General features: G+C 37.6%; 1 protein-coding gene across 1 annotated transcript in view; it reads right to left on the bottom strand.

Annotated features, from left to right (window-relative positions):
• Positions 1 to 15,049, bottom strand: part of Tlk1 (tousled like kinase 1) — a 113,683-nt gene that overhangs the window by 71,114 nt on the left and 27,520 nt on the right. Inside the window, exon 2 of the mRNA XM_028762922.1 lies at positions 6,402 to 6,520. Within this exon, the coding sequence (XP_028618755.1) occupies positions 6,402 to 6,520 (119 nt within the window). The remainder of the gene's footprint in view (positions 1 to 6,401; positions 6,521 to 15,049) is intronic.

The following is a 15,049-nucleotide window of genomic DNA, read 5'->3' as shown; positions in this document are numbered from 1 at the left end:
GGGGGTGTGTGGAAGAACTGAATGCAGTGCTGCACTTCACCAATAGATGCCCCCATCTAACCATGCTAATCTAATATAAACTGACTCCCTAAAAAGCACTGTCTTAATTTAATTCAAAACGATAGAAAACACAATTAACACTTCCTATCTTAGGTACTCAACCTCCACTCTGATTCTGGGTAGTCAAGCATCAGAGGTTATTTTGTTTTGTGCTGCCTTACATTTCTGGTGGGACTATAAGCTAATTTGCCTATGTACTACAAACATTCTAAAGATCCTTCTTATACACACTCCTGACCCATGACTACAGTGAAAAACACAAGAGAAAACACAAAAGCAACATGAAACCAATCAATTCTCTCCCCAGAACAGTCAATCTCAACCTTTCCTAATGCTGAGACTCTCTACTGTAGTAGTTCCTCATGCTGTGGTGTGAACCCTAACCATAACATTATTCTCATTACTTCATAACTGTAATTTTGCCACTGTTATGGATTGTACTGTGAGTATTTTTGGAGACAGAGTTTTGCCACGGGGCGATCCACAGAGACCAGAGAGCTGCTGCCTTGGAGCTTAGGGCTGTAGAGGGGCATAAACACGGGGCGGAGGGGAAAGGTGCTGCTTCATGGGCTGGTTTCCCTTAAGAACACCACAATCAGAAGGGAAACAGTTCTGTCGGCCAACGTGGCCAAAGTTCCCCTGCCTTTATCAAAGTCTCATCTTCTCAGTGTCAGAACCATTCTGTGAATTGTCCCACAGTCTACAAAATCTTTCCCTTCCATAAGACAGCTAAAACTGGCCTCTTTTTCTGTAAATAAAATCCAATAACTAGTATATAAAATGTAAACCACTTCAAAATGATTTAGCAAAAAATCTGGAGTGGACAAAAGAAGAAAATGAAATCACCAGTTCAGACAAGCTGATGTGTTCATCTTAGCATTTAACCAGTATTTTGAATAGTACTAGTTCTAGACAAAATTGTAAAATGACTGGGCTTTGGTCCTAATCCTCAATTTCAATAGGCGATGATATTTTGTTCTTAGCTCTGCTAGCTGCCAAATTATTCATCTATTATTGTGTTCTTAGTTTTCAATTAATTTCAAACAGTAAATTCAGCAGCTTAGATTTCAATCTGCACCTATAAAAATAAGAAGAGCCTACTATATGCTCCCATTTCCTTAGATGTCTTCAGTTCACTGACATACTACCTCAAAATACCCATCAACTGCTGCCCATAGAGGTACAGGCCTTTAATCCCAGCACTTGGGAGGCAGAGGTTCAAAGTCAGCCTGGTATATAGAGCTAGTTCCAGGACAACCAAGGCTACACAGAGTAACCCTATCTCAGAACAAGAAGAAAAGAAAAGAAGAGAAAAGAAGAGAAGAGGGGAGAGGTGGGGAGGGGAGGGGATTCCTTATACACATGAAATAAACAACTTTGGCTTTTATTCTCATCTGAGGGGAGGGGAGGGGAGAGGAGGGGAGGGAAGGGAAGGGAAGAGGAGGGAAGAGGAGGGAAGGGAAGGAAAAAGTATCCATCAGGCTAAAGAATTTAGTTAGAACATTTCATATTTTAACAGATTTTTTTGAAATGAGGGCTTAATTTACAAAATATTCTGACAATCCTATTAACTCCCATGAACTACATGATAAATGTGCAAAACTAAGTATGCCTACATACAAGTTCACAGCTATGCCTATTCTGTTCTATTATTAGAATGACTATAAGATATTTGCGGCAGGTATATAATTCTGTCTGCAAACCAGGAATATTAAATGAAACCTTACACATGGAGTCCTTTAAAATGTATGCTGAGAACGCTGGGAGACAGCTTGAATGTAGATAGCTTGCCTACCATGGGAAAGACCCTGGATTCCCTATGCACATACACATATGAAATAAACAACTTTGGCTTTTATTCTCATCTGATATCATCAGCTTGGAGGTAAATAATATTATTAGTAAATCAAAAACTGGCACTATTTTCATTTCCAGACACCTTGCTAGCTCTGGCCACCGGGAATAGAATACATGAGCAGGTTTAGAAGGTTGTATGATTCTGTGCTAACTCCAGATGCAATTCAAATATTTTCCTTAATACTTTCTAGGATAGATTCAAGTCTCAAAACAATTTTTTTGGCCTGTGCATAGAGTTCGAGGGCAGAGTGCTTGTCTAGCATGTACAAGGCCCTAGCTTTAACGTTCAATACAAGGGAAGAAAAAGAAAACCACAAAACAAAACTACCCTAATACTTTTTCCTAAACCAGATTAGAATCAGGGATACTATTTTCATTTCTATTTTTTTAAGTTTAAAAAATTATTTTTATTTTCTATTTAATATGTAGGTGTGTTTTGCCTGCATATATGTCTATGCATCACTTGCATGCCTGCCCACAGAAGACAGAAGAGGGCATCAGAGCCCCTAGTACTGGAATTACAGACTGTTACGAGCCACTATGTGTATGCTAGGAATCAAACCCAGGCCCTTTGGAAACAGTCAGTGCTTTTAACCACTGAGCCATCTACAACGCTGTTCTGAACTGTTAAAGTTATTTCATCCCTCAAATTAAATATGCAAGTCTTTTGGTCCTTAACATTTTAGTAGTCTAGTAGAAAATAATTGAAATGTGATGTAATAAAGCATGCTCAGGTACACCAAATCTGTATTTGGGCAATCACATAGTCAGAGAAACAGTCTCAATGCTGCCTCATCTCAAACAGCACTGCCTCAGTCTGATGACAGAAGGATCACCGGCATAAAACAAAGTCAACTGCATGTTTAAAAGAAAAGACAGGAAACCTGCCTGCTTAAGAAACCAGCTTGTTAGACTAGAGAAAAGTGAGTATGATGAAAAATGGAAGGAGAAGCATAAAATTGGGCCACAAGAAAAGGCAGCAATCAAAGCTTGGGAACTATGTGAGACCATTGAAGAGTTTCTAAAGACTGTATGTGCCTTCCAGAAAACACACCAAACTAGGAAAATGACATCCTAAGTGTACACATTCCACACTCTCTACGCCTGTGGAGATAACTCAACAGTAAAATAAAGCAGCAGCTGTGATGGTGTGACACAGCTCACTCCTTCCCTGTTCCTTAAGAGGCTGTGGGGTAGAGGTAACAGATGCAGTGCTTAATCAAGAAAACAGGAGCAGAACGACACTGGGCTATAAAAGTGACTCACCGCACAACCAACAAGGAAATGGAATCTTAGCCTGTTCTTTTGATCAAACCTATGGTAAAGAATGTCAATCCCAGGAAGGAGATTTGACAACTGACATGAGCTGCTCTTCTCCCTACAGAATCATGTACACAGAACACTGAGTAACTCCAAAAACTTATCACTTTTAGTAAAACTAGCAGAGCTAATTAGTAATAAGTAAGTTCAACTAGGCTGTAGGACATAAGAGCCATGTACAAAATTCAACAGCAATGAACACCTGAAATGAGTGAAGCGGACAATTCCATTAAAAGAAAAAACAAAACAAGATTCAATGCCTTTATACTACTGTGACAGTGAAAGAAAAACTCGGAAGCTCAAACAAATGAGTTATACCAAAAGCTAAAAAACATCATTAAAAGAAAAAAGACTAAACAGATGTAAAGATATTTGTGCCATAGACTAGACAACTTACTAAGGTTCCAATACTTATACAAACCTAAACATTTACTAGAGACTCCTACTAAAACTCCAGTTGTTTCTGTTTGTTTGTTTTTATTTTAGAAGGCGACCTACTGGTTCTAAAAGTCAGACTGAAATAAAGAGACTCAGGATAGACAAAATAATTTAAAACAAGAATTGAGTTGGCAATAGCACACTTCCAGTTTTAAAATGTATCACTAACTACACTGAAGTGTGGTCTTGTTTTGAGGACAAAAGTATAGATCAGAAAGAAGTGTAGAGAAACAAACCCACACATTTATGACCCATGAATAAACAACCAGATAAGCACAGGTACATACGCTGAGAGCGTGTGTGTGTGTGTGTGTGTGTGTGTGTGTGTGTGTGTGTGTTTAAAATTACCCAAGACCTGAATGCAGGGACTAAAACTATAAACATCTTTCTGGGTTCATTTTATGACCAGGGAAAACACCTTCAAGGGAAGAATTACTTGGTGTGGCCCCATGCATTTGGCGATAGCATCACAGAGGGACCATGAAGAGACAGAGGAAAGCAGAGACGGAAAGGGGCAGAGGAACTGGTAACTCTTTCTAGTACCTCATTCCTCTAGCTAAGTAAATCTCATCTCCTCAATCTCCCAAATAGCGCCACCAGCTGGTACCAAGTGTTCAGCACATGGGCCTGTAAGGGACATAATACATTCACTCCTCAACAATGTCTCAGAAAGAAAAAAGTATACATTATGTGACATAACTATGCAAGTTTCTCAGACACAATACTCAAAGAATAAGAGAAACCTCTGTAAATCATTTATCATAAAGGTCTATTGCCCATCCATCACACATAAAAACTCAAGATTTAAAAGCAACCAGACTTAAAAACAGGCAAAGGATTTGACTAGATACCGCATCAGAGAAGATATATCAATGGTCAGTAGGTACAGGGGAAAAGTTCGGCATCACTGGTCAACAGGGAAATGTAAATGAGAACACTGATAGTATTGCTTTATATACCAACAGAGATGCTGTACTAGAAGAGATAGTAACGAAATCCTCACAAGGTGGGAGAAACTATATTTCCTGTACACTGCTGAGGGAATAAAGAACAATTGAGGGGAAAACAATTTGGCAGTTTCTCAAAGTAAGAAACACAAAATTACCCCGAGAAGGATAAAGGAAGATTCAACACACACTAATCAGAAGATGTAAAGCAGCATCTGAAAAGATACAGGGACAGAAATCACAGCTGTCTCAACAGATGTTGAAAAGGTCTTTGGACAAAGTTCAACATCCTTTCATGACCAACGCTGAAGAAACTAACAGCAAGGGGGATCAAACTGCAACATTATAAAGGCTGATGACAATACATTACAGCGAAGGAGAAAAAACTAAGTCTTTCCTCTTAAATCAGTAACAAGTCAGGTTCTCACTACTTCACTCCCATTTACTATGATACTTGAATTATTAGCCAGTAGTTAGACAAGAACAAGAAACAAAGGGGCCATGATAGGAAAGGAACTCACTTTAATCACCACTTTTTACAGATAATATGTTTCCATTCTTAAAGGGACTCTTAAAGCCTCCAGAAAGCTCTTAGATTTGACAGACTTTGAGCAAAGTATTAGGATACATGTTCTACATACAAAAACCAGTCGCTTTCCTATATACCAACAACAAATACTGAGAAGGAAATTCATGATGGGATAGCACAGTGTAAGATTAAAAAATGTGTGTGTGCATGCAGATCGAGAGATACATAGATAAATGATAGACAGATACTTAACCAAGGAAATGAAAAAAATTACAATGAAAACCTTAAAACATTATAGACAAATTGGAGTCACTACAAGATAGAGCCCAAGGACTAGTATAATACTGTAAAAATGCATATTACCAAACACAATCTATAGATTGAACACAATCCTCCATCAAAAGCCAACCAAGTACATTCTTCACACAAACAGAAAAAGAAATGCTACAACTCATATGAAAATATTAATGACATCAAGTAGCCAAAGACACCCTGGGGGTTGGGGGGTGGGGACAAGAGAGCAAGGCTAGAGGTATCACGGTATCTGATTCCGAATATATACCACAGACTTATAATAGATACAGCAAGCTACTAAGACTAATACACACAGATCAACACAACAGAAAACACAGAAACCCACAGGGGTCCAGCCAAGTGATCTTCAACAAAGGTGCTAAAAATTCATGTTAGAGAGAAAGACATCTATTCAAACTTGATGGGGAACTAGGTTCCTCTCTCTCTCTGTCCAAAACTCACTTCAAAACAGAGCAAAGAGTTCTATGTAAGGCCTCACACTCAGAGACTGCTACAGGTAAACCAGGGCACACTTCCTTCCCTAAGTACAGGCATAGGCAAGGGCCTTTTGGTCAAGAAATAAGAGTAAGAATTGCCAAACACAACTGTGTTAATATAGAGATCTTCTGCAGAGCAAATAAAAAGAAATCAGGTTTCTAAATACTTACTTCTACACAATATAAAAATCATAAAAAGTAATAGTTTCCAGTAAGCATGTGTATAGGGCAGGCTCCTGCACAAAAGATACTTTGTGTTTTAGTGTTACATATTGAGGGGATAGATGCACACATTATATGATGGTCAATGGACAATTTGTAAGACTTGGTTCTCTCCTTCCAACATGAGTCCTGGGGCTTGAACTCTGGTGGTCAAGCCATCTCAACAGCCCTACCAAATATGTTCTAGACCACTTAGCACAAAGAAAGGACTTGAAATGAGATTAAAATTGTACTCACTTTCGCTCCAACACTGCAACTCCCAGTACTCCCAGTGCTCCCAGTAGCAACTCCAGTAAATCTCGCTTCCAATAATTCTTGCCTTCTTGGATCCAGACTGTGAAGCTCATCCATTGCACCTATTACGAGAGAAAAAAACAAAAACAAAAACAAACACACACATATGTGTATGTGCACACATATACATATGTCTATATTACGTATAGTGAAACTATAATACAAAATTTATAAAGGAACACCCTAAACAGATTAAGAAACTATAACTTTTTAAATGTACACCGCATTTAGCATAACATAGTAGATTTATACTTTTGACCACAGCCCAAGGTACACTCAGTTCAGTACGCACACATACAAGCAAGCATGCACAGTAACACACACACACATACATACATACATACATACATACATACATACATACAAGATGTTCGACAAAACACTTGGCTGTAGAACTAATAGAAGTCCTATACAAGCCAGGTGTTGTAGCACATACTTTCAAACCTAACATTAAGGAGGCTGAGGCAGAAAGATTCTGAATTCAGGGCTAGCCCAGGCTACACAAAGAGCTCTAGCTAGCATGAGTTACTTACATGTAGAGGAATTTTAATCCAGCAGCATGGCTGTTCTGGCAAGGGATCACATCCAAAGACCTTCTAGGTCTATGTGATCTAGCTGGAATACAGACATGTCCTTAGTACACACCTTTAATCCCCTCTGGCTGAAACAGACACGCCCTTAGTACACACCTTTATTCCCAAGCAATGAAGGTAAAGTTAGTTTGTAGAAGGAAGCAGCATGTTTGAAAGTGACATCTAATTGAGGGGCAGACAAAGTGACAAATCAGAGAAAGATCTGACAGAATGAATCAGAGATAGGATACACCCAACTCTCATTAGAACAGCACAGGAAAGAGAGGCAGCTTCAGAGAGCAGCAGGAAAGGGTTGAGGGGAGAGGAGAAAGTTTTAACAGAGATTTACAGAGACAGGTTGCAGGTAAAGGCAGAATGAGCCAGAGAATAGAAGGGGGGAAAAAAAAGCTCAGAAGATTGGAATAGACTGCATCAAATTAGAGACCAGGCAGAGTAATTCAGTCAGAAACAGAGAAAAGCCAGTTTGAATCAGTCAGTATGGAGAGGAGTTTGGGCCAGAACAGCTGAGTTGAACCAGCCAGCCAGAGTTCAGAAAGAGAAAGAGTGAATGAACTTACTCAGCAGTAAGCCTCCAAGACAACTATTACATTTGGAGAATATTATAGTTACATACCTCATCTCAAAAACATAAGAAAAAAGAAGAGGCCTATGCAATGTCAACTCTGTTCTAAGGCATTAAGGGGTGGGAAGAACACATTAACTGTGAATCTAGGTGAACTATAAGGAACACTCTTCCTAGTATACATGGGGCCTTAGGGGCAATGCTCGGTGCCTTGAAAAAAGGGAGAAATTTATATTTTATATTTTAATTTTTAAAAATTAATGAATTGGATTTCATCAAAAGTTTAAAGACTAGTGCAAAAGACATTTCAAATGACAAGGGAAGCAAAAGACTAGGAGAAAATGTTTCTAAAGCAATCTGAGTGTTCCATACCTCTCTTTTGGTCTGACAACTGGTGTTGATAATTCACCGGGCACTTAGGAAGATAGAGACAACACTCCTACTTTGTCCAGGACCAGACAGCAATAACAAGGTTATTTTACTTCCTGCTAATCTTGCATATATATATAGTTTCTTCTAGGACATAATCTTTCCTTTATATCCATCTGAAGGGGGAGCATTAAACTAAAAAAATGCCTCATTTCAACATTTCTAACACTTTCAAAGACTTTTTAAGGAAGGAATATATGTGAGTGCCCCTAGAATAGGTCCAGGCACAGAAAAGGTGATTTAAGAATACACTGGCAGTGCCTGAAAAAATCTTACCTACAGCACTAGAAATTTGTTAGCTAACTCAAAACCTTATCAGCTAAGAGCATTCAATCAATACAAACTCCCAGGTCCCTCTGCAGCTCAGACCAATCCTGCATTTTCATAAGGTCCTGTAAGCACTCTGTACCTGAGAAGCTCTGCTGTCAAAAAGTTGTCAACTTTTTTTTAACGAGGGGGGGGGAGGGAGGGAAGGGGGGAGAGGGATCTTAAGTATTTCGATTTCTGTTGGCCAGAAGGAAAATCTTGGGTACATTTACATAAGAAGAGAAAAGGTTTCCACAGACTTCATGGTCAAAACTCAAGTAACAGTCATTGAGCAAGGTATCTTATAGTACAAGCCTGCTGATAAAAGGAATGGCTTCTCTGGGGGACGGACTGCCTCACTTATCATTTGCTAGGGTTTCCTATTCCTAACATCTCATCTACAGTCATTCATAAATACACATCTGAAATGAGGCTCTGTGGTTTAAGCTTTCCATCTAAAAATTACTTTGTTGTTGTAATGAACTCATGAATAAAAATGTGATCCAACTAGATTAGTCCACTCAACTACTCATCCAGCCCCTATCTACACTAGCAACAATAAGCTTCTGTAGTTAGGATGGCCGTTGTGAAGACCAAGAGCTTCACTTAGGGTTTTACATTTTCGTTATTAATTACATCCATAGACCTTATTTATTTTTACTTTATGTGTGCACTGAGAACACATACAAGCAGGTACCTATGGAGTTCAGAAGAGGGTCTCATATCTCCAGAAAGTGGAGTTACACTTGTATCTGAATTATCATGTAGGTTCTGGGAACTGAAACCAGGTTCTCGGCAAAGAGCGGCCAGTGCTCCTGACCCTGATATACTGACATGTGTACAGCTCACTACTGATACCAAACCCATCATGTGATTTTACTTGAAGACATTCATTACTTGGAAAACAGGTGTAGCATTCTACTAGGTAGTTCTTTAAAAAGTTTGCTTTGCAATGTGTCACTACAGTACAGAATCAACCAAAAGGTCAGTAGAAGCTCTTCAGTTGTATAACTAAGGAGATTCTAAAACATGGGAGTTTCCTTTGAGCTTGCTACACTATCTGAAAAATGCCCCTGAAACTACAGGTAGAGCTAAGAACTATACTCATGCGTGTGTGCAGGACTGAATGTCTGCCTTCTTAATGGCATGCAGGTGTACAAGAGGGTGCAACATCACTACATATGCATTCTATTTTTATTTTTTTATTTATCTTATTTTTGTTTTTTGTTTGTTTGTTTGTTTTTTGAAACAGCGTTTTTCTATGTAGCTTTATCTGTCCTGGAATTTACTCTGTAGACCAGGCTGGCCTCGAACTCAAGAGATCCACCAGCCTCTGCCTCTTGAATGCTGGAATTAAAGGCATGTGCCACCATGCCTGGCATGTGCACATTATTTTATCTTCTAGCTTTATTATATTCATTTTTTTTAAAAGCCTGTGAATCTGAAGAAAAAATAATTCCCAAAAGTAAATAGTATTTGGTAACAGTAACTGATAATAGTTGGTCCTCTTTGATCATAAAATTTTCAATCATGGCCTTTAAACAACTGTAAAGACAAACAAAATACTTTACCAACACTAAGCTAGTCAGGATACTCAGCTGTTGTTCTTAACAAATGTCTGTGGAAGCAATGGTATCTTAACTCCATGAGAGTGAATGGCATTCACAAGAGTGCTTCAACTAGTCTCTGCAAATGACTTGCTGATGAATAACACATTAACAACCATAGGCTTTGAACAACTGACATTTGTTTATCAGTTTTGAGAATCTGCACAACTTTTATGTGTTGCACATACACTTATCACCACCCTAGCAAAGCTTAATGAGTTCCACTTCCGTTTGTACTTAGGTGTTCCTCAACTTTGAAAATACTTGTCTGTAACTGTTCCACAAACAACATTCACAAGGTTAATTTTTCTGCCACTTTAAACTTCTCAGTGAGTTCTCCAGTAAATAACAACTGAGTAGCACCAAAAACATCTGTCAACTCCTCCAGAGCCAGAACCGCTATAAGCCGTGTGCCTTGTTTTTAATTGACTATCAAAGCTACCCCAGATGTCCTTAAGTGTTAAAGTCAATTATTCTTGCCAAAAAGCTAAGAGTTTTAAACAAGTCTCTGGACGTAACTTTTTTGACTTCTATGATCCAACAATTTAATTAACTCAACATCAGTAAATGACTACACTTAGGTAGCAAATGAGTCCATTGGAAGTTTGTTTTGATGGTAACTTTGTATTTTTTTTCATTTAGGGAGAAATTATACCATGATGAGATACATTTCAAAATTTCCAATTATAATCCCAAAAGTTGGGAATTCAGCAGTATGTTTTTACTCTGGTAATGTCAACATATATACTTCTATCTCAATAATAAAAACAATCTTTTTGTTTGTTATTTAATTCAACAAAGTAATCAAAATTCCATTCAAGGGCCAAGGGTATAGATCCAGGGCATGTACAATATTTGGATTTCAGCTCCAGCATGTATGTGCCACAGGGATTTGTATGTGCACACGCATCACTCAAAGTCCATTTTCTCTTTTTTTGATGGACATGAACTAGTAACAAAGAAAACAAGTAACAGAAACCAACAAGAGCCATGTCACTCAGCAGACTGTCACATTATAACTGTATCACTAAATACTATAATCTAAGAGCAGTATAATGTAACGAAAATTATACTGTATGGTCTCTGTCACAATTACTCAGCTCTGTCACTGTAATACAAAAAGAAATAGTCATAAATTTTGGAAAGAGTTAACACTATTTGTGGACATTAAAGTTTCAATATTACTATTGTTCCTTCGATCTTTAAAACCTTTTAAAATGCAGAAGTACATAGTTATGCTAACATCTGAGAACACATTTCAAAGATTTCAATCTAAACTCTCATTTAACCCTCAAGTGTTCAGTATTCAATTACAAGGGGTGAACCTTTCTAAGAAAAAGTAATACCACCACAATCTGTTATTATAGTGTGTATTATACTTTGTAAAAAATTATAGTACATACTAAAGGCATTAACATTCTTATGAAATATCCTCCAATAGTACCCGACAGTAATCCTAGAATTCTAGAGATCAAGGCAAGAGAACTCCAAGTTCAAGGTCAGTCTGAGCTACATAGTAAGTCCAACATTACGCTGAGCTATATGGGGTAAGACCCTGCATCAAAAAGCCACTATCAACAAAAAGAACATCCTCTAACTACCCTGCATTACATTAGTTTTACTTGCCTAATTGTTAGATATATAGTTGTACACTCCAAATTTCAAATTAAAACAAAAGCTGAGACTACCCAAATTAGAGATCAACAGAATTCTTTATGATCAAAACAGTCTCAGAGAACAAAAATGAAGCACATGACTTGAACCCAGTAGAGCACTGTGCTGTGTCCCTCTCCTCCTCTTTCATCAATGAACAACAGCTGTCATAAAGCATGACTTCCCAGAACGGCATAGAGGGTGTGATAATTATGATCAATCAGCAGTACTTACAATTACACCACCTTTGTTTTTAACAAGATTTTTTTAATTGTATAATTTTTAGTTGCCTAAGTCTTCATCTCTGACAGTCGAAATAAAATAAAAATATTTAGAAAGCATGTCTTTAAATTTTATTGTTACCAAAGAGCCAAGAAAATAAGTCAGTTCATTAAAAAAAAAAACCTCTAATAGATTCTGCTGCTGCTGAGACATCACCATAAAATTTTTTAAAACTTGAAACTTCCCCAAATCCAAAAACTAAATTCATTCAAGATTGTTAACTTTCTGTGCTACATTTGATCTGATATGATGGCTTCTACGTAAGTTTAAGTTTTTCTTCTGTTAATATTTTTTCACGTAATGACTGATAAGGCTGAGGACATTCTTATTTAAAAAGAAAGCCAGGATAAAGCTAAGAAATCAGTTTAATAAAGTAAAACATTCGATTAAAGTAAGTCTTTTTTTGCTTGGCTTAATGCACTTCAAAGTACAGGGACAAGAATGAAGGAAACAACAAAGTGTTTTTCTAACACTTTAGGGGTAATTCTGACTCGTGTCCTAAAACATCCATTTTAGTCATTCTCCAGGGTCTCGCCAGAGAAGTATGGTTTTCATCTGTCAAAAAATAAATATATACATAAATAAAACCTTCACTTTCCAACAAGCAACAGATCATTACCGAAAAATGTAACTGATCAAAATGCGGAACTATGGAGCTCAGTCCAAACTGATACATCTAAGACAACTCCCTCGCCTAAGGCTCAGGAGTTCTTCAACACTGCAGAAGAAGGGCTGGAAAGATCACTATAGAGGCAGAAAATAGGGGAATTTGCTGTGAGATTGTATCTCCTAGAAATGTCAGAAGCTAACTATACCCATGAAATAGCACAAACATGGCTGCCTAAACATGAGCTGAGCAAAGAAAATATGAATAGACATGCTGACATGGAAGAGGAAAATCTCATAAGGCCTCAACCCTAGATAAAGACCTACAGGCAAATAAGCAATACTGAAAACGGGAGAAATAGTCTGTTCCAGACAAGTGCATACCACCTGGGTACTCAATAAAAATGGTCAGTCCTAAAACCATACATACAAGTAGCATTATACAGAGTAACAGATTGTATTTTTAATACAGAGAGAGGGGGGGGAGGAGAGAGAGTAAAGGGAGTTGCAGAATCTTCCTCCATGGTTAAGGAGAGCCGCCAAGATCAGGCAGCGTGTAGCAGAGCAAAACCTCTATCAAGGTCCTACCAAAAACTGAAAGAAGCCCAGAGAAGTCACTGAATGAAGCTCTAAAAGTGAAACTTAGGTTGTGCCAGAGACCCCAAGATATCGAGGTGCCACAGCCAAGGCGTATCTATTAAGGAGCTACATACAGGGAGTAGAGCCAGCCCAAGAGAGAAACAATGCATGCACCAAAGCTAGAAGGTCACAGCCATCTAAGCCCTCTGACATGAGACATGGAGTCAGAGGATTTGGAGTTGTCTCTACTGGGTTTCAATCTTGCTTTGGTCCAGTATTTCCTCACTATGCCCCAATTCCTCAGTTCTGAAATGTAATACAGATTCTGTGCATGCTCACACAACACTTAAAGAAAAAAGGCCATGAATATGAAAGGGGGGTAAATGGGAAGGTTAAAAGGAGGGAAAGAGTAAGGGGAAATTATCTAATTATAATTTCAAAAAGAATATTTTAAAATACCCACTTTCACAGAATACATGTTCACTGACAATGTTGTACATAACTTACTCTGTTGTTAAATCTGAAATTTGATTCCCTATTTTAAAACAAAATAGTCTCATTTTCTGGCAGCTAAACCACAACATTTTAAATGAATACCACAAAATCAATCAAAAAATCATTTTTAACAGCTTTCTCTCACATGAGTTTAATAAAAACATGCCCTAAACTTTTCTAATAGTTTTAGTTAGAATTCTCTTTTTAAGTGTTTGGTATATTTAGCTTTTACCCAAAATGAAAAAGATCTCAATTTTCTCATGAATGCAACTTTCCCCACTGATTTGAAATACCTTCTGGTCACCTATCACATTTCACACAAGCAAAATCTGTTTGGACACTCAATTCTGTTCTAGTAAACTATCTCTCAGCTATATATACATAGCCCCTATCTACACACACACACAGAAAGAGATAGACAGAGGGACAGAGAGAGACATAGATTGCACATACTTACATAAGCACATATAACAACAAAGTATTTTGTCCAAATGATTAGAGTCATAACAGGCACAGTATCTAATGTATATATGTTCAATTATAGAAGTCTATAGTGAGAAGACAGTCTACTGTAGACTCACTCCAAGGCTAATGCTGTATCATTTTAAACTGCACAGACCGGATCAGAGGCAACACACTGGATTTCTGCTCCTCTAATCTGACTTTTAAAAACTAATTTAAAAAAATGTCTGATAAAGTGAAAATTTCTGCTTTCTTTTGGAAAATTAGCTGTATCTATCACACACATGTTTTTCTGGAAGCTGTATTTTTAGAGGCTGTTTTGCTGGAGCAGATGCTTTTAGAGGGTGCGTGAAGTTTGGAGAGAGTATAACCAGAACCCCACAGACAATGAGAGAACAATACATGCACTCTAACTGTGTGGGCTTGGTCAAGTCCCTGCCCCCACCACCACCCTTATTTAGAATCCTTATACAGAAAAAAAAAGATACAAAATTTATGTATCTGTTACAGTAAAACAAGTTTGTATTTTGTAAGTTGTACTAAACTTATCACTTAGGGTTCATTCAATAAAAGGCATCTATTCACATGCTAATATAGAGGTGAACGTACACCAGCACATATAAAATACATCTCACGATTTACACTCCTTCCAACTTTCTCCCTGGGGTCTGAAATTTCTAGTGGGTAGAATAGCATAGATTTTAATGCTTAATTTCTCTAATGTTGTGTAAGATAATTAACCAAGATCCTTTTTCTCTAGCCTCGGGCTTACAATTTTAATTTCCCCCCTCATGCATTCATACATGAATATACAGATACATATTTTATACTAGGTCTTATTTCTATATTAACATATAGTCCCATTTTAAAAATAAGGACATTAAAAAAGAGGTTAAGTTATATGGTCATTTGTTAAAGGTTAAAGACATCCAACTGAGGACACTTTTATTCCAAAAAAAAAAGGTTCTAGAAGTCTGTCTGTACGACAGGAAAAGAGTGGGAAAAGGTGAGTGACTA

Source organism: Grammomys surdaster, unplaced genomic scaffold (assembly GCF_004785775.1).
Source record: "Grammomys surdaster isolate TR1022 unplaced genomic scaffold, NIH_TR_1.0 136, whole genome shotgun sequence".
NCBI lineage: Eukaryota > Metazoa > Chordata > Mammalia > Rodentia > Muridae > Grammomys > Grammomys surdaster.
The sequence above is the reverse complement of the archived record's forward strand: the minus strand, read 5'-3'. Positions and strand labels throughout refer to the sequence as shown.